General features: G+C 43.0%; 1 protein-coding gene across 2 annotated transcripts in view; it reads left to right on the plus strand.

Moving 5' to 3' along the window:
* Window positions 1–21,253, plus strand: part of FAM117B (family with sequence similarity 117 member B) — a 1,541,712-nt gene that overhangs the window by 644,023 nt on the left and 876,436 nt on the right. For both annotated transcript variants that reach the window (XM_044075095.1, XM_044075096.1), the window contains exon 3: window positions 11,475–11,564. In XM_044075095.1, the coding sequence (XP_043931030.1) occupies window positions 11,475–11,564 (90 nt within the window). The remainder of the gene's footprint in view (window positions 1–11,474; window positions 11,565–21,253) is intronic.

Raw genomic sequence — 21,253 nt, forward strand, 5'->3', positions numbered from 1 at the left:
ATAGTGTGGGAAGAAATAGCCAGTGAATTGTTATGGCTAGGCTTGTATAGGCCCCAAGGCTGATAACCTAGTACCAACCTATGAACCAGATGGAATGTTATGGTGAGTACATAACTTCTTTTTTCCTCTGTTCCCAAATTTTTGAGGAATTATCCCTCTAAGCTTGCCTTTGTGCGTCAGCAGTCTTGCTGTCCTCCCAAAGGTAAAAGTGGTTCTAGACTGGCTCCTTCTGGTAAGTCTGCTCCGACTGCAACTTCTCAGAAACCTCCTTTTCTAGACCAACCAGGTTCTGTCTGTCTGCTTTTCTCCATCCTAAGTCAGGTTTCTTTATCTCTTTGTCTTTCTCTCTCTTCACAACTGATTAAGGATCACTCAGGATTTTTGGGCTCTGTCCATCATCCATCAGGTATACTTCATGGTTAGGAAAACCCATCCTCCTTTTCTGGGCATTCCCCAACCTTCTCAGGAACAGCTGCTTTTCTTTCCGGATGTACTTCAGGGCCTTTTGACTCAGGGCACCATCCAAGCAATTTTTGTTCCTCAGAAGGGGAAGGGATTTTTTCTCAATATGTTTTTGGTTCCCTGGAAAGAAAGCACATGGAGGTCCATTCTGAACCTTTCTCAGATCAACACCTTTCTGAAGATCCCTTCATTTTTGATGCTGTCCCTTCAGACTTTGCTCCTCCTCTTCTTCCCCAGGCTTTCCTGGTCTTTCTGGATCTCAAAGATGCTTATCTTCACATCCCTATTTAACCCTGTTTCAGGAAATATTTGTGTTTCTCTGTGATTCCTGGCATTTTCAGTTCTCTACTTTCCCCTTTGACCCCTCTACTGCCCCAAGGGTTTTCACCAAATGCCTCACTCCTGTGATTCCCTTTTGCAGGATGAGGGGGATACAAATCTTTCCTTACTTGGACGACCTGCTCATTCAGGTGTCCTCCCCAAAGACCTTTCTTTAGCACCTTCACTATGCTATTTGCTCCTTGGAAATCCTAGGGTTTACAGTAAATTTGCAAAAATCATTCCGGACTTCTCCTCAATATCATATTTTCTCAGTTGCAGGCTGCAGACCATTCCTATGCTGGCTTCCAAGCCTCCTCCCAAGGCTCTTGCTCTGTTTGCCTTATTTCAGTCTGTTCTTTCTCAGGTCTCAGTTACAGTCAGGGAATTTCTAAGGGCTGTGGTTTTCATGGTTTCCACCATTCCTGTGCTGGCTCTAGCCAGACTCCATATGAGGAAGCTACATTGATTCCTAAAGTCATTATGGCTCCAACGCTGTCATCCTTTAGATTTTCTAGCACCTCTTCTTCCTTGCTCCAAACTAGAGTTTCAGTGGTGGATTCATCAGCTGTCTCTTAATCCAGAACTTCCTTTTCAGCCTCCAGTTCCCTTCCAGGATCTTTTTTCAGATACGGGGTGGGGTGCTTCTCTTGGCCCCCTAAAGGTTCAGGGTCTTTGGCCCATTTATCAGAGGCACACAATATCAACATCAAGGAGATGAGAGCTGACCCTCTTGTTGTTCAGGCCTTTCATACTGTTTTTCTTCTGGGGCCTCTCAAAATCTTTACAAACACTACCGCAGTAATGTGGTACATCAACAAATAGTGGGGGGCATGGGCCTATCTTCTGTGTAGACTAGCTGTTCACTTTTGGGATCTGGTGGTCGGATATACGGTAACTCTTCAGGCTGTTTATATTCCTTCTGAACAAAACATTGTATCAGACTCTTTGAGCAGGTCTGTAACACAGGTTCATGAGTGGATGCTTTACAGAGATATGTTTTTGGACATTGTCCACCAAAGGGGTACTCTTTAGGTGGATCTTTTTGCCTCCACTCTGAGCAGACAACTTCCTCTTTTTTGCACCAGAGTTCCAAGTCCTCTGGAGTGGCAGGTGGATGCCCTGTCTTTTTCTTGGAAGGGAATGTTTTTCTATGCCTTCCCTTAGCTTCCTCTCATACTAAGGGTCCTGCACAAAATAGAGCAAGACTCCCTCAAAATCTTGGTGGTGGCTCCCTTTTGGCCCAGAGAGTATTGGTTCCCTCCTCTTCGGCACCTAGCCAAGGGCAACCACCACAAGTTACCTCACAGGGTGGACCTACTCACAAAAGACAAGAGGTCTCTCATCTATCCTCACTTGTTCACTGTTCAAGTGGCACTGTGGGTGATAGGGTTTTGATCCATTTTAGACGTCTTTGTTCTGAGGATGTGCTTTGGGTTCTGCAGGAGTCCAGGAAATCCTGTGTATCCCAATGAAAAAAGATTTTCTGTCTGGTGCCTTGCTCATAACCAGGATCCACTTTCTGTGGAAATTCCTCTGGTTCTGTTATTTGTGTGACTTTCTCTGCGGTGGGTTGGCGTATTACTCAGTTAAAGCTCATCTTTCTGCTATTTCTGCTTGTCTGTATTTGTCCCCTCCTCTGGCCTGTAGGTTTGAGGTCAAACCATTTCTTAAAGGCATCTTTCATATTAAACCCCCCCCCCCAGGAAACCTGTTCCTCTGTCCTGGGACCTTAATTTTTTCTTGAAAGTTTGACTTGAGCCTGCAGCTTCAGCTTCCTTGCAGCATTGTACATGGAAGACTGTTTAAATGTCTTTCTGCCTCCTTAAAGACTCATTCTACTAAGGCTGTGGCATCCTCAGGTGCTTTTTTCAAAGGATTGGATACTAATTTTGTCCTTGAGGTGCTACTTGGACTTTTGTCTATACCTTTGCTAAGTACTAGAAATTGGATGTTGTTTCCAGAGCAAGAGCTGACTTTGCCAGGGCTGTCTAGCGTGGGTTTCTTGAGGGCTTTGTTGGGCCGGGCCTTCCTCCTCCCATGTTTCTTGTTGAGCTTTTGTACTCTCCCATTTGTAAAGAATACTGCAACAGTGATATGGAAGGACATAGTACAGTTGTGTAAAATCTAACCATAACAGTAGATATCCTGCTCTTCAACATCGAACGTTCACTGCAGTAAATGTTCACAATGAAAAAATATTTTAAACTGAGAAAAGGAAGCAGTTGGCCAACACGACGACGCTAACGCACACACCACCGTATGTCAAACCCACCCAAGTTGGGGGCAGTGCCCCCCACATACCCCTAACTATATATACCAACTCTGAGATTGCACTACAGTGGGGAAAAGGGCAAATTTCTGCTGTTGGCCAACTGCTTCCTTTTCCTGTGTAAATCTTTATCTGGTGTGAACATTCACTGAAGTGAACATTTGGTGGTTTTGGGTTGATGAAGAAAGGTTTGTGGAAACCAAACCTTCAACAAATTAACATAGACCCGTTTGTTGGATATATGAAGGTCATATTTGAGATTGACCTCTGTTGTTATACTGCATAACTTTGAATGCTAGTTTTGCAGGATGGAATAATAATGAAATCGCTTTTAACATCCTAAAGAGCAGCATAGCTTGGTCTGTTTTGCATTTAAGAGGAGTTGAGATTGTTAAAACCATGTTTCAACCACAAGAGAAGGATTGCTGGGTTAGATGATTGTAACTCGGGCAGAGCTGAGACAGCACATATAAGGGTGGAGTCATTTGCGTATTGTATTACACTAGCCTGTTTTGTAACTTTGGAAAGGTCAATCTATGAATACTTTAAAGAGATGGTCTTAAAAATGATTGTTGAAGAATTGCATATAGTAAGTTTGAGTGAACAGTCTCCAAACACTACAGACTGAACATTCTTTCCAGTGTTATGGCAGGCTTTGCTACTGCTATCATGCAGGGCCACTTGCAGCCTTCTCTAGAACTCCAATCAGGCCGTGCTCCAGCATAATAAAATAAGTAAGCATTTGCGATTATCCCTGCGATGATTAGTGAGCCTTCCAAAGAACTTATTGCAGTTGTTTAAGGACCTTAGTAGATGTTCAGATAGGATCACCGTTTTTAACAGGAGTTTTCGTCTCCCATTTACTTTTACTTTTTATGGGCATCCATTGGCTGGAGTGGGTGCTGTGTCATCCCCCCATTCTCCTCACACCGTTTTGAAGGGTTGTGGATTTTCTCTGGTCTTGGTATCTCTGTGAGAGCCAGTATTCAAGGGCTTTCTTTGAACAAGACATGATTTTTTTTGGGTTTGTGGGGGGGACTCCCTGTAGATGTAGAAGTCTGCCCAGAGGGCAGCCTTTCGATGTATTTTTTGCCTAGGTCTCCTTGGACAAGAAGCAAAAATGACGCAGACTGATGCCACCTTTATACTGGGAGGTTCCTGGTGCCACTACTAGAACATCTGTTATGGGAAATTCCTTGCCCAGCTGCATTACCCCTTGATATACCATTGTATATTACAGAATGCAGTAGGATGGAGCCTTAATTTCCATTTTAAGAAATGTCTACTCAATTCATATGTTGCTGAACATCAGCTCACTCGTTCTGCTCCACACCAAAGACATCTAAACAGATAAGTATCCCATTGGGGAATCTTTATTTTTTTTCTAGTTCTGGTTGCTGTTTTTTGCTTAATTGTTAGCTGATTATGTCTATGTCATGTAGGAAGGGAAAATGTAATTGCAGATGTCAAATCCCGCACAAAGACCACCACGACCTGTGCCTCTTTTGCTTATGGCCTTCCCATGACTACAAATCCTGCTCTGTTTTCCAGTCATTTGTCCCAAAGACCCTATGCAGCTGTCTAGCGGCCCTTAATCTTTTTGTTGAGAACCAGAGTCTTAAGAGAATAGCCTTGGGTATGGAAGTGACCCCTGGTGTATCGACCAAACTGCCTAAGAAAAAGGCCAAAATTTCAAGGCCTGAAAAAACTCCTGTGCCTCTGGATTTGGACGTCCTGCCAGCTGCCGATCTAGGGGCAGAGGTATGGCCGATGGCTTTCGTGACTACGGCGGGTTCCGTTTCGGACACCACTCTAGTTTCTCTGACCGGCACGTCCATGGAGGTAATACTGACATCTGTTTCCAATGTTGGGGGGGGGAGCACATTCTCCCGAACGCTGTTTGCCTGCTTCCATTATCGAGGAGGCTTCTTCAATTCCTACTATGACCATGGATCCTAGGCCTACACCTGCTCACACCAAAACTAGTATGCCATCACTCAAAAGGAATCAAAAAGCTAGACACTTGTCTGCTTCCTTTGAGGGTATCCCGGATTGGCAAACATTTTCCCAATCCCTTTTCCAGGCCTTCATGGACCTTACGCCTGCTGCTTCACAGGCCCTGTCTGCTCTGCCAGCCTTGACCCCCAGGCCTGCATCCTTAGGCCCCTTGCAAACTCCAGAACAGGAATCTTCCTCTTCATCTTCCGATGAGTCCCTTTCTTATACTTCACAACTGACCTCCCTCTTAGGATACTGCTCACCAGAGGAGGGCTCCCTAGAAGGTGATTCTCCACCAGAAGACATTACATTTGGGGAAACCGTTACCAAAATGAGGAAATAATTCAAGTGGGATTCCACTCAAATGACTGAGGTTCAAAAAAGAGATTATAAGGTTCTCCGGATGGAATCCCCTTCTCCCTCAGCCATCTCTCCAGTCATCCCTGCATACTTGGATGCATTTCTCACATCCTCCAAAACTCCAGATTCTCAGACACCTGCACCAAAGGGAATAGACAGGTTCTTTAAAGTACCTGACAACTACAAATTTCTCATTAAGCCCCCCTTGGCAGACCCTGCTGTAATTGTTGTTGCACCGGGTATGCAATCCAGACAGATTCCCTCTTCTTCTTTGTTTCCATCTGATAAAGCAGTAAAATTGTGGACCGGTTAGGGAAAAAAATGTATACATCTTCAATGCTCGCCTTCAGAGCCATCAACTACCAAAATTGTATGGTAAAATATGCACTGGTTCTAGTATCCCAGGCCTTGGGAACAACTGAATTCTGTCCTGATTCCTTCAGTAGTGCACAGGTTGCCTCTACCCTCTCATTGGCAGCACAGGTTACTAGGCACTCCAAAAAATGCAGCTATGATGCGGCTGAAGCATCGTCTAGATCAGCTGCCTCTGCTTCTGTCCTTCGGAGGTACTCCTGGCTTAGGTTCCAACCTCTGCCTGATGATTTCAAAAGTAAAGTAGTGGATGGTCCACTTGATAAGTTTTCTTTTTGGTAAATAGTCAGCAGAGCTTTTTAAGACCCTGCAAGAGAAAAGTAGAGAGTTGCAGGACATCAAGCATCTGTTCGTATCACCACTGCCAAAGGTTCACAGAAACTACCCTGCCAAACCCAGATTTGTCAGGACGGCCTCTGCACCACGCTTTTTAAAACAAAGAAAATGGGCCAGGAAATCATCCTCTGCCAGGCCTACCTCTTGCCAGTCTACTCCTTGATGGCCCTTTCCGGACAGGCCAACAATACATGACTGTCAGACCCTTACCAACAAACTTCCTCTTTCTGACCACCTCTCTCACTGTCTTCCTCTGTGGCAACACATCACCCTAGACAACTGGGTCTTGTCAGTAGTGGAAAAAGGATATTTCATGACATGGAAAGAAAATTCCATCCCAAAAGGAATCCCACAACCTCTAAAGGATCAAATTCACCTCATCCCACAGGTCATTCCAGATCTTGTCCATCAGGGCACAATTCAAAAGGTCCCACCTGGACAGGAAGGTCTAGGGTTTTATTCAAGACTCTTCTTAGTCCCAAGAAAGGATGGACCATGGAGACCCTTCCTAGACCTATCCCTCCTAAACCCCTTTCTCCATGTTTCCACCTTCCGCATGCTTTCCCTTCAGACTCTTCTTCCACTTTTGACCCCCAATTTTTATCTGTCACTTTAGACCTGAAGGACGCATGTCTTCACATCCATATCCATCTATCGTATTGCAAATACTTACATTTTGCTGTGCAATCCTTGCATTTTCAGTTCACTGCCTTGCCTTTTGGTGTGTCCACAGCACCAAGGGTATTCACAAAATGCCTAGCTCTAGTGGTAGCCTTTTGCAGAACAAAAGGCATTCAAATCTACCCTTACCTAGACGATCTGCTTATCCAGACATATTACCCATAAAGTGTCCAAAGCCATTTACTATTCACCATTTCCCTCCTAGAAGCTTTAGGCTTCACCATCAACCAGCTCAAGTCCTCCCTGACCCCTTCACAAGATCAGGTGTTCCTGGGGTGCAGAATAACGACAGATCTGATGAAGGTCTTCCTCCATGCAGAAAAGGTCACATCTTTAACCTCATACTTCAAGGACTTACTTCTAGCCAGCTGCATTTCGGCCATGGAATTCCTAAGTATCTTGGGGTTCATGGCAGCCATACTTCCAATGCAGCCTGTAGCCAGCTTGCACATGAGAAAGTTTCAGTGGTACCTGAAGAATGTTTGGTCCCAACACGCCCACCCATTAGAGTTTCAGATTCCCTTCCTTCCATGTCTCAAGAAAGAGATCTATTGGTGGATCCAGCAAGTTCAGCTGAACCCAGGGTTACCTCTACAACCTCTCCCTGTGGCTCAATGGATGTACACAGATGCATCAGCCCTGGGGTGGGGAGCAACTATGAATGGTGTGAAGGTTCAGGGACGATGGGACCACCATCAAAGGAAAAAACAAGTAAAACGTCAGGGAAATGACTGCCCTTATCCTAGCCCTAAATGCATTCCTCCCCTTCATACACCCAGGACCTCTACATATCTTCACAGACAACACCACAGTCCTGTGGTACATCAACAAACAAGAGGGAACAAAATCCTACTTACTTTGCAGGCTGGCTATCCAAGCTTGAGAAATGGCCATCCTCTCCAAGGTAATGCAGCAGGCAGTTCACATTCCATCACAAAACAATGTTCAGGCGGATGGTCTCAGCAGGTCAGTATCTCTGAACCACAAATGGATGTTGCACAGGGATGTGTTTCTAGATGTAGTCCACCGGTGGGGTACACCTCAGATAGATATGTTTGCCTTCCCTCAGAACAGACAGCTGTTCTGCACAAGGACTCCCTCTCCTCAGGCATGGAGAGTGGATGCATTCTCAATTTCCTTGAAGGCGATGTTTCTTTATGCATTCCCCCTTCCCTCTCATACAGAAAGTCCTGCTTGAAGATTCACCAGGACAATCGCAAAGTCTTGCTGGTGACCCCTTTTTGGCCAAGGCAGCATTGGTTCCCCCTTCTTTTTTCACTAGCCAAGGGCAATCACCACAAGTTACCTCACAAGGTGGACCTCATTACACAACAGAAGGGATCTCTCATCCACCCACACCTACAAACCCTCAAATTGACCCTGTGGGTGATAAACTACTGATCCCTTTTAGACACCTTTACTCAGAGGACATGCTTTTGGTCCTACAGGAGACCCTGCCTATCTAAATGGAAAAGGTTCTCCATTTAGTGTCTTCACAAACCAATAGATCCTTTTCAAGCAGATGCACCTCTAGTTTTGTCTTACTTGTGTGAGCTACTTAAAAAAGAACTTTCATATTTCTCAGTGAAAGTCTATCAGCTATTTCCGCTTGCTTACCTCTCAGTCCACCTATGCTATCCATATTAGAGGTAAAGCTTTTTCTTAAGGGTGTGCTCCATCTCAGGCCATCAAGAAAACCCATTTCCCCCTTGGGACCTGAATTACATTCTTGAAAAACTCACCACTGCACCTTTTGAACCAGCAGTGTTAGCCTCTCTGAAGATGTGCACATGGGAAACAATACTTCTAGTAGCGCTGACTTCAGCTAGGAGGGTTTCAGGGCTACAAGCACTCATGGCTATCCCACCATACCTGATATTTCATAAGGATAGGGTCTCTCTTCGCACAAACCCATCCTTCATGCCTAAAGTGGTCAATGAACTTTTGCTTAACCAGTCCATCCACCTGCCCACTTTCTTTCCTTCTCCACAGAATGGCGGTGAGAGAGTCCTCCATTCCCTTGATGTTTACAGGCAACTTAGATTTTACCTAGATAAGACTAAGAAGATCAGAAAGTCTAACCAGTTGCTTGTATCCTTTCTACTCAGGGCCCTGGGGAAGGCTGTCTCCAAACAGTTTCTTCATGGATTTCCAACACTGTTACCTTCTGTTACTCTTTCCATGGCAAACACCTTCCCTGCACTGTGAGGGCCCAGTCTACTAGGGTTGTGGCCTCTTCAGGGGCTTTATCAAAGGTTTAGATACTGCCACTGTCTTAGAGGCAGCCACATAGTCTTCACTCCACACCTTCACTAAACATTACAAGCTGGACTGCATTGCCAAGGCTATGGCAGGCTTTGCAAAAGTCATCCTGCATGGTTTCATAGAAGGTTCTTCTCCTCCTTCCACCACCCATAACCCATGCTGAGCTTTGGTACTCTCACTCATGTTTAGAATACTGCAGCATGAGAATAGGACATAGAATAGTTGTGTAAAATCTTACCATAATTACAGATGGCCTTCTCTTTCATGTTGCAGTACTCCTATCCCTCCCTCCTACTCCCACTAAGACATGTATGTACCTCCTCTTCTCTTTTATAGTTAGTTAACTTTCCCTCTCTGGATGGCATCCTGATCAGCTTCTCTTAGACTATTGTCCGACTGGGGCATTCACTTCTGAGGTCTGTGTGTGCGGACATCACATTTCTGGCCCACGGTTTATGGTACCTTTGTGTGACATCCCACGCAGCATACAGCACTCAGGCTAAGCTTTTGTATATGGGCCGGGCGTTCGGGTCGCCTCAGATAGAGGATCCCTCATGTTTAGAATACTGCAACATACAAGAGAAGGACATCTATGGTTATGGTAAGATTTTACACAACTATTCTTTACTGGTGCTGTTGGAGCAGTAGTGAAGCCATGTGCTAATTGTGGACTAAAACACACTGTAAATTAGCACACTTGCTCCATTCTCCAATGTATTTAAGGGAAGATGAAAAGTGTTTGACAGGGAGCTATAACACTGAATGCTGCTTTTCAGTGATCAATGGGCTATTCACTTTTCTCCACTGTTACGCAGTTGTGGAATTGGTGTAAATAAGTTGGCTGGGTCTCCCCCCAATGTGGGGGTGCAGGGAGAGTTTATGCAAAAAGCTTGCTAGTTTTTTTTTCTTTTTTGTGTTTGTATCATTTTTACAGATGTTGTTTGAATAATCATGAATCCTTATTTAACCATGTCCTGTTATTTCTTTTCTCCCTATACCATCATCTAGATGTAGTTTAATGACCAGAAACCCCCTCAGAACTTTTCTGGTTCTTTATTTCCATGTTCCCTGCCATGGGTCATGAAGGTGCTAGCATGGTTTTTCCTGTTCTTGCATTGTTTCAGAAACTAATTTGTCTCAGCCTTTGTTGACGAGGAGATGATGCACTTTCTGTAGTTTTCATTTTGTTGCTACCAACAGTTTTGCATCCTGCAACCTCTGTCTTACTGTGGCCATTAAAGTGCTTTAAAACTTATGTGGTGCTGTAGTGAAACTGTTTCCACGCAGACATTTGGTGGAGAAATTGTATGCAGAGTTGGGAGGTCTGCATCACTGAAATATTTTAAAACAGACTGAGAACCACTCTCATTTCAGCTCAGTGAATAGTTGCTTTTAGCCATGTAATTGCAGAAAGTTAAGAACAGATGTTATGAAATGCTAAAAGCTGTTTAAAGCTGTCTTGCCAGGTCTGTGATTAGTCATCTCTCAGTCACATATGACAAAGCAGATCTTCTAGAGACGTGCCAGAAAACGTTGACACGTTATCAGGACTGTGCAGGGATGGCTTGGAAACTTGCTTGCAGTTACAGCTTTGAATATGTAGCAAAACATGCAGTTTACCTTATTTATGTGGAAAAGATTTAAATGTACTATGCACGTTTTTTTTTTAATGAAATTTGTAGGTAGAAAAGATAAAATTCATCAGTAAGGTAGAAAAACAATGGAAACCTCCCAAAATGTTTTTATGTTGGTGCATAAACAAAGTACCTGATCTGCTGCAACTAGAATGTGTATTAGTGGGAAGAGAAAGTGCGTCAGTTGGAAGCAATATGAATTAAGAACATGCAATGCTGATGGGGTTTGTTTTTCAATCAGTCTTTTTTGGGTATAACAAATTTACAACCATAACACTTGAATAACATTGAGGCGTTATTACTGCACAGATCGTGAGTGTAATATTGAGGTGTTAATACTGCACAAATCATGATATGTAAAAAACAAAACGTCAGTTTCTGGGTGTAGTTTTCTTTAAGTTTGTTTGTTTGTTTGTGTCTTTCGGCTTTTACCGGTTAGGGGTCGCCACAGCGGAACTCCGGTCCACTAATGATTGGCAGTTGATTTTTACGTACTGGCTTGCCAGGCCTGACGCACAACCTTCAACGAAGGTACGCTGGCTGCAGTTTGGAGCTAGCCTGTGAAGCAGAACCTTGTATAGGATTTCTGTTTTATAACATGAGCTCTGCCTTTCTTGCTTTGCTTCATTAGAAGGTGAACATCTTTATTGAGCTTTGTTTTATATCATAATTTAATTTAAACATGTAGAGTAATACAAGATTTATAACATTTGAGATTAAGACAATGTGCAACATATCATGTATAGTTTTAACATATTTTTTCCTTTCCGTTGTAGACTGAAGCTGCTTGGGCCGAAGAGTATTCAGAAAAGAAAGGAAACCATAAACGTTCTGCATCCTGGGGTAGCACAGACCAACTTAAAGAGGTGAGAACGTCCACTGTTTTCTGAAACATGGATAAAAATATTTTACAGCAGCCTAATCATTTTACTTCTAGAGGATTCCTTGAAGCACAGCTTTTTATATTTGGGATTATCTCCTTCGTACACCCTGCACTTAAGCTTAAGTCTAGCCGTCCATATTTTTGTGAGCAATAGTCCATCCATCTGAGTTCAGGGGAGCAGACACAACATTCCAAGCTTTAGTTTGTGCTTGTTATTTCACTGTCTTCTTGCACTGATTGCAGAAAAGTACTTGCATCTGCCATTGAAAGAAAAGAGGAAGCATAAACTTCTTTAGTACCTATGTATTTGCAAGATGCTGAAGCAAGACCACCACTGGCTGTGCCTTGAATACTTGCATGGTATGCAAAACTGCTGACAGCAGTGATATAATACCAGTCACTGCCATTTCTTTGGTCTTCTGTCAGTGTGTATTGTAGATATGGAATTGGGCAAAGCACGCAGGAGGAGGCAGTGCACAAAGTGTGTTTGGGTTGGCATCTCTCCCAGGAAGTATCAGACATGGTAATGAATTAGGAGTTCAGTTTTTTTTCCTTCTCTTATTCCAATGGCTCCTCAACAACATCCACCCTTCTGACCCTTTATTTCCTCTTCAGGCAAGACACTGATCTCTAGGACCTCCGAGTGGTCTGACACATGAAAATGCATTGTGAGGGGTCACCACTGACTCCCACTCTCAAGTCCTGGATGGAAGGCGAAAGTGACATGCTGCACCACCCTTCGGTGTTGGAGACATCACTAGTGCTGATAAAGGATCCCACAGCACTGTTCCACGTGGTAAGTGTGAGGCCTGGCACCCTTCTAGAGGGGCTTTATCGTGCTACCCCCTCTTCCTTCCTTCCTTCGTGTATGGGTGTTTCCTTTCAGGAAAAGTATTCTGAAGATAGCTGAATACAGAAGTCTGAATTTCGCACCTGCCTGTCTACATTCCCTGATTGCTGAGATAAACTTGCTTCTGATGTTGTTTGTGTTTCACTGTTGCAGTCATCACATTTGGGATGATGTTCTTTCTGTTTCATTGTTGCAGTCATTACATTTGGGTAATCTGCTGGCAGGTTGCCCTCAGTCGGCCTGAATTCCAAAGTCTTGGGTTCTGCGTCGGTTGCTGTCTCCTCTTCCATGACGTCAGGTCGTCAGGGGAGTATAAAACAAGCAGCCGACGCCATTTTCTCCAGTCTTTCTGGCCGCGCGGTGCCTGAAGCAGAAGCATTTTGCAAGTGCCGGTCGGCCAACTCCTGAAATATTCGAGTTTGAGTTTCAGAACCGAAGTCTTCACTAAAGCTAAGTACCCTGTTGGGGAAACTTTTTTCTTGCTCCATACCGATGTCAGAAAAAGTTAATAATTGTATTACTTGTGGGAAGCAAATACCTCATAAGGATTTCCATTTGTACTGTATTCCTTGCCTAGGCCGTGGTCACAATGTGCCTGGCTGTCGGTTTTGTGCTAGATTTAACCAATGCACTGTTAAGTGTCGGTATATTTTTGCTTCAAAGTATTTTGGAAACAGATTTAACTACCCAGAAATGTTATTGGATAGCAGTCCGACTACCGGAGTACATAAAAAACGCAAAGAAAAGGACAGAGAGAGACAGTCGAGGTCCAATCCCAACGGCGAAGCTTCTCCTAAGCCAGTTGCCGGTTCGCCAGTACTCAGTGAGGCGCTTTCGCAGCCCCTGATACCCACTACTTTTGAGTTGCAGGCCCCTACCGACACCCAAATGGAGCCCGGCATGCCGCGAGATACTCAAAGTATTGGACCCACAGATCTATCTCCCTCGGAATGGTCCGGAGCCGCTGAGCAGGTACCAGCTTCTGAGGGTGTATTCAGGCCTGAACATTTTTATATCAAACCGATGACAGCTGCAAAGCCAAGGACAAAAGCAACTTCTAAAACTAAAAAACTGACGCATGAGCCTTGTGCACAGGCCTCTATGCCTAAATAACAGATGATCAAAATGGCTGAAGACCTTATTACCTTGATCAGGGGTTCCCATCCCCCTCCAGATAAGAGGCCTAGGCAAGACACTGATTATGAATCTTCAGATCAGGTTTCTATTTCTTCTGATTCCTCTTCTGATCAGGAATTATCTATACCTCCCTATGAGGATTCTGATGCAGAGGAGTCTATACCATCTGCATCACCTCCTGAGGATTATTTATTTGGAGAAACCTTGTATACTTTGAGGGAGCATTTTCACTGGGAGAGTCAAGATTTCTCAGAATCAAAAAAGAGGCTCAGGGATTTCCTTCTTCTCCCCCAGCACAAGCCTTTAGCCAATACCCCCTGTTTTGCACATTGTGGATTATGTGTTTTTGGAGTCAAGCTTGTCCCCCGACTCCTTACCTCTGGCTCCCAGCAAGCCTGACAGATATTACAGGGTCCCTGACTCACACAAATTGTTATTTAGAAACCCTGCTGCTGATCCTGAAACTATTTCACAGAGTCCAAAGGGAGTTAAGGCCTCAACAGCAAAAAATCCTTCCCCCTCTGACAGAGATTCAAGGGCACTGGATAGATGGGGAAAAAAAGGTTTATACATCTGCAACCTTGGCAATTAGGGCCTTAAACTGCCAGTTTCATATGCTCAAGTATCAACAACATGTTATGGGATTGCTGAAACAGAAAATGATGTTGATTTCTGAATGTGCAGAAAATAAAGAATTGCAGGAATTATTGCATGCAGCTGAACAGGTTGGAAAGCATACTTTGCAATGTGGTTTTGATTCCTTAGAAGCCTCCTGCAGGGCCGCAGTTACTGGATCTGTGCTTAGGAGGCATGCCTGGCTAAAGGAACAAAATTTGCCTGATCATGTTAAAGCTAAATTACTTGATGCACCTTTACAGCATGATACTCTGTTTGGTATTAAGGCAGAAGAGGTTTTAAAGAAAATGGAAGACAAAGCTGTCTATGCAAAACTGTAGGAGACTTCTTACAAGTGCAGCCACTAAGATTCAGTAGACACTGGCCTACAAAAAATTGGTCCTTTCCAGCATCAGACAGAGCTCAAAGGGGCAAATCCAGACGCCCTAAGGATTCCAGATACCAGGCACAAGATTCATATAGGTCAAAGCAATGGGGCGTTTCTACCTCCAAATCTGGAGGAGATAAAGCGCAAACCTACAGAAAACAGTCCCAATGACTTTCCTCTGCCTTCACCAAGCACTTATCTTTTGGCAGCACCCTTAGGGGGAAAATTAGCACTTTTTGCTCAAAATTGGCAGTTAATAACCCAGGACAAGTGGGTGCTAAACATAGTATCACAGGGATACAGATTCCATTTCCGTACGCTGCCAATGGAAAATGGTTGGCCAGATCTGCCAAAAAATCAATGAGCAGAGGCACAGAAACAGGTTACATCCCTCATGGATATGGGGGCCATTCAGCCAGTACCAGAACAGGAAAAAGGACAAGGTTTTTACTCGACTGTTCTTGGTACCCAAAAAGGACAAGGCCTGGCGGCCAATACTGGATTTATCGATTTTGAACACATACCTGGACATTCCAAAATTAAAAATGCTGACTTTGCAGCAGCTTCTGCCCATGCTGGGCAAGAATGCTTGGCTGGTGACATTAGACCTAAAAGAGGCATACTTGCATGTCCCAGTAAGGCAGTCTTGCAAAAGATACGTCAGATTCAAGGCTGGCTTAATGCATTACCAATTCTCTGCACTGCCCTTTGGCTTATCTACTGCGCCCAGGGACTTTACAAAGTGCCTGGCACCAGTAATTACATTTTGCATACAAAGAAGTATACAGATATATCCTTACTTTGACGACTGTCTCATTCAAGCAGAGAACAAGGACATTCTTCTTCAGCACTTGGCGTTTGTGAAAAGGCTTCTAACATGCCTAGGGTACACAATAAACTAAAAGAAATCACAACTGGTACCCTCTCAAAAGACAACATTCCTGGGTGCAAGCTTGAATCCAACTGCCCAGATGGCTTACCTCATGCCAGACAACAAAGGCAACTGACTACGTACTTCAAACTGATGGCAACAAAGACCCAGTTATCTGCAAGACAAATTCTGCAGACTTTGGGCTTCATGGCATCCTGCATCCTACTGATTCCATATGCAAGACTGCATATGAGGAAACTTCAGTGGTACCTAAAAAGTTTATGGAGTCAACATTGTCACAGTCTGGAAACAATGATTCCTCTCATTCCCTGCCTACAACAGGAGTTTCTACGGTGGGCAAAGGCATGTCACCAAAACATGGGATGGGCCTTCACTTTAAGCCCTGCCAGCCAAATTTTAACAACAGACACATCAGATTATGCCTGGGGGGCCCACATGGCGGGAAGATGCATTCAGGGCATATGGACCCCAAAACAAATGCATCTACATATCAACCAGAAAGAGATGCTAGCTGTTCAAAATGCCCTGACAGCCTTCAAGGACTTACTTCATCCAGGACAACTACTGATAAAAACGGACAACACCACAGTCGTGGTATATAAACAAGCAGGGGGGCATGCACTCATACCCCCTTTGCAGATTAGCCATGGCATTGTGGGACACAGCTTTGACTTACCAATTACATCTTTAAGCTCAATTCCTGCCAGGAAAACAAAATACTCTGGCAGACGACTTAAGCAGAAACCTTATGGATCCTCACAAGTGGAAACTAGATCCACAAGTTTTCAGCATGATAACAAAGAAATGGGGGAGCCCAGACATACATCTATTTGCCTCTCCTCAAAATTATCAGTTGAAAAGATTCTGCACAAGGACTTATCACAGACAAGCGTGGAAAGTGGACGCCCTATCCTTCAGTTGGAAAAACCTATCAGTTTACGCCTTTCCTTCTCTGCCTCTTCTTCCCAAGGTCCTCCTAAAAGTCAGACAAGAGAAACCAAAGATGATACTAATTGCCCCGGACTGGCCCCACCAATACTGGTACCTATTCCTAAGGAACTTGTCTCAATACCCAGCTTGGACCTTACCTCAAAGACCTCAACTACTGTCCCAGTACTAGAAAATCTTATGCTGACAAATGGAAGAGATTATGTGCTTGGAATCAAGCACAAGGAACTGATACAGCAGAACCGCATATTCCTCAGATATTCCAATACTTAACCGAGATTCTTGACAAAGGCCTATCTTTTTCATCAATCAAAATCCATGCCTCTGCCATTTCAGCTCATTACAATACAGAGCCACCAATCTTTTTTCATCCTTTACTAAAGCAGTATATTAGAGGAGCCAAAAATGTAAGGCCTCCTAGAAGATCACGATTACCTGCATGGGACCTCAATTATGTGTTGGAAAAGCTCACCTACCTCCATTTGAACTAGCTGCTACCGCTGATATAGGTTCATAGGTTCATACTAGGCTATCTGCCCTGGGGCAATTATAAGCCTAGCCCGATTCTGTATGGCTTACGCCACCCCTTGATTTGAGTATATAGGTTCATAGGTTCATACCAGGCTATCTGCCCTGGTAAAAATTATGTATATATATGCTAACTGCACTTGTGAGACATTTTAAGCCTAGCCAGTTATCCCTTGTGAGACTCAAACCCTGCACCTTGTGTTTGTAAGGCAAACACCTTAACCATTAGGCCACCCTCCAAATATATAAAGGTCTTGTCATGGAAGACAGCTCTGCTACTAGCAATTACTTCAGGAAGAAGAGTTTCAGAGCTACAGGCCCTCATGGCTGTAGAGCCTTTTATCATATTTTACCCAGACAGGGTGTCTCTGAGGACAAATCCTATGCCTAAGGTCGTTTCCAGTGTGGCTCTTAACCAAACAATTCATCTGCCAACTTTTTATCCAAATCCTCAGAACAAAGGGGAAAGAATTCAGCATTCCTTGGACGTACACAGACAGCTAAGATTCTCCTTGAACAGGACTAAAGCTCTAAGAAAAACTGAGCAATTACTAGTGTCATATGCTGCAGGATCAGAAAGAAAGGCTATTTCAAAGTGGATAAGCCATTGCATCCGTTTCTGCTACTTACACCATGGCAAACCTGTGCCCAAGGACATTAGGTCACACTCCACCAGGGCTGCAGCTACTTCAGCAGCCTTTCTCAGACCAACCAAGGACATTCTAGAGGCTGCTACTTGGAGTTCTTTTCACACCTTTACAAAGCATTACCATTTGCCTCTCTACTCTAAGTCCAGGGCAGGCTTTGCCACTGCAGTGCTGCAGGGCCTTATAGCCTCACCTAATACTGTTTAGCTCCAGCCTCCCAACCATAACTTTGGGATTCTACTCAAATGTAATGACTGCAACAGTGAAACACGAAGAACATAGTACAGTTGTGTACACTTACCATAAATGTAGATGTTCGAGTGTATTCACTGTTGCAGTCCTGGTTACCCTCCCGCCCATCCCCCTGTCATTCTACAGTTTATCTTTCCTTCTCTGTCTTTTACAACTTATGTGGTGTATTTGCTTGTAGATGAAGGTAAAGTTTATATTGATGCATGTATATATATATATATATATATATATATATATATATATATATATATATATATATATATATATATATATAAATTTAGAATATTGCTACCTTTTTTGGGGGCACCTGACATCGGGGGCAAGAAAAACTAAAGAAAATGGCATCTGCTGCATGTTTTATACCCCTGACGACCTGACGTCATGGAAGAGGAGACAGCAACTGACACAGGACCCAAGACTTTGGAATTCGGGCCGACTGAGGGCAACCTGCCAGCAGATTACCCAAATGTAATGACTGCAACAGTGAATACACTCGAACATCTACATTTATGGTAAGTGTACACAACTGTACTTTCTGGATTTGTCAAATATATTTTGTCCACAAACATTGTTATTGTTTCCTGTCTTTCCTTCTGCTCATATCCTTGGATGTTTGCTAATCTCTGTCTTTCACTGTCTCTCTCTCTGATGTATGTGGAAAAAAAAGTCACCCTTACTTTGTTCTTCTAGACAAACTCTGTTTATCAGATAACCCCCCCCCAACAAGTTTATTTCCACTTCTGATGCTGTATACGTACATCTTGTTTATTAATTCATTTATTTCTGGAGGAAACCTACATTCAGCCATTATGCTACAAATAAATTCTCAACTTGTATTGATCAATGTCAGTAAGAAACACATTTTTTTTATTGATTGGCATTTGTGTACTGGAAAGTCTGACAGAGCAGTACCCTTTTTTCAGAGGAGGCCTGGGAGAAAATGATGTTTTTGAAGTTTGTATAATGGAGCTTTTCTCCCCAGCTTCTCAGTTGGACTGTCTTGGTAAACAAATGCTGGTAAGTTAAATAAATAAATAGAATGCTGGCAAATAGTCTACAAATCCACACTGATCTAAATCTGTTAATTTTGGCAACACTCTTGCAAACCATTTTAGTAATATAGACGTAAATATTAAATAGTCATGATTTGGTATTGAAATTGGTCTGTATAAGGCAGGATTGTATTTTTTCTTTAGGTAAAACCATCACAGCTGCATTCTTCCAGGATTCAGGTACAGTTCAATGAAAAATATTTTCCCCCTTCCTGATTTCTTATTTTTTTGCATGCTTGTCGCACTTAAATGTTTCAGATCATCAAACAAGTGTAAATATTAGACAAAGATAACCCAAGTAAATGCAAAATGCAGTTTTTAAGTGATTATTTTATTTATTAAGGAAAAAAAAAATATCCAAACCTACAAGGCCCTATGTGAAACAGTAATTGCCTCATAAACCTAATAACTGGTTGTGCCACCCTTAGCAGTAACAACTGCAGTCAACCATTGGTGATAACTGGCAGTGAGTCTTTCACATCGCTGTGAATTTTGGCCCACTCTTCTTTGCAGAATTGTTTTAATTCAGCTATATTGGAGGGTTTCAGAGCATGAACCGCCTTTTTAAGGTCATGACACAGCATCTCAATTGGATTCAAGTCCGGACTTTGACTAGGCCACTCCAAAACCTTCATTTTGTTTTTTTTTAAGCCATTCAGAGATGGACTTGCTGGTGTGTTTTGGATCATTGTCCTGCTGCAGAACCCAAGTTCGCTTCAGCTTGAGGTCACGAACTGATGGCCGGACATTCACCTTCAGGATTTTTTGGTAGAGAGCAGAATTCATGGTTCCATCAATCACAGCAAGTCGTCCAAGTCCAGAAGCAGCAAAGCAGCCTCAGACCATCACACTACTACCACCATGTTTGACTGTGTTGGCATGATGATCTTTTTCTGAAATGCTGTGTTACTTTTACGCAGATATAACAGGAAGCACACCTCCCAAAAAGTTCAGCTTTTGTTTAGTCAGTCCACAGAATATTTTACCAAAAGTCTTGGGGATCATCAAGATTATTTTTGACAAAAGTGAGACGAGCCTTTATGTTCTTTTTGTGCGGCAGTGGTTTTCACCTTGGAACTCTGCCATGCATACCATTTTTGCCCAGTCTCTTTCTTATAGTTGAGTCGTGAACACTGATCTTAACTGAGGCAAGTGAGGCTTGCAGTTCTTTAGATGTTGTCTTGGGTTCTTTCGTGACCTCTTGATGAGTTGTTGATGCGCTCTTGGGGTAATGTTTGTAGGACGGCCACTCCTAGGAAGGTTCACCACTGTTCTATGTTTTCTCCATTTGTGGATAATGACTCTCACCGTGGTTCACTGGAGTCCCAAAGCTTTAGAAATGGCTTTGTAACCTTTTCCAGACTGATAGATGTCAATTACTTTGTTTCTCATATGTTCTAGAATTTCTTTAGATCGCGGCATGATGTCTTCTTTTTTTGGGATCTTTTGGCCTACTTCACTTTGTCTGACAGTTTCTATTTAAGTGATCTCTTGATTCCAACAGGTGTGGCAATAATCAGGCCTGATTGTAGCTAGTGAAATTGAACTCGGATTTTCCAAAAATGTGATTAACCACAAGTTACTTCATGATTTAACGGGGGGCGGGGGGCAATTACTTTTTCACATAGGGCCATGTAGGTTTGGATAGTCTTTTTCCCTTAATAAATAAAATTATCACTTTAAAACTGCATTTTGTGTTTACTTGGGTTATCTTTGTCTAATATATGTCTAATATTTACATTTGTTTGATGATCTGAAACATTTGTGACACATGCACAAAAATAAGATGCCAGGAAGGGGGCAAATACTTTTTCATTGCACTGTATCTACTTCCCTTTGAAGACACTATTAAATAATTTCCTCCATATTCTTATTTAGGGTACTGCTGTCCAACTTTCAGATGTCTGTCTATATACCATCTAATCTTGATGATTTTTGTGTAGCCTGTTTGTCATCATTCTTCTTTTTTCATCTTCTGTGTTTGCAATTAACTGTAGAACCACTAACTTCGTCACCTTTGCAAGCTATGGTTTACCATGAAATAACAGCAGTACTTGAAAGGCTGACATTGCGTGCCATTTATCTTGACTTTGCTAAGGCATTCTGCACTGTGCCACATAAGGGAATAACTAACAGTAATGGGTGGAACTGCATTCACACTATCATTTGACCTTTATCCTAATCTTGGTCACTCCTTTTGAACCTGTAGGTGCTCCTGCTACTCACAGTGGATTATAATTGTAGTTTAGATGTATCGAATACAATGTAATTGCTAAGTTAGTGATCTCTCTGTTATGTAGTAACTGTTTCCATTTGTTGTGGTACAAGAAACGTAAACTTGTTCTGTATTATGTAGAAATTAA

Source organism: Protopterus annectens, chromosome 6.part0, assembly GCF_019279795.1.
Source record: "Protopterus annectens isolate FY-2018-M chromosome 6.part0, PAN1.0, whole genome shotgun sequence".
NCBI lineage: Eukaryota > Metazoa > Chordata > Ceratodontiformes > Protopteridae > Protopterus > Protopterus annectens.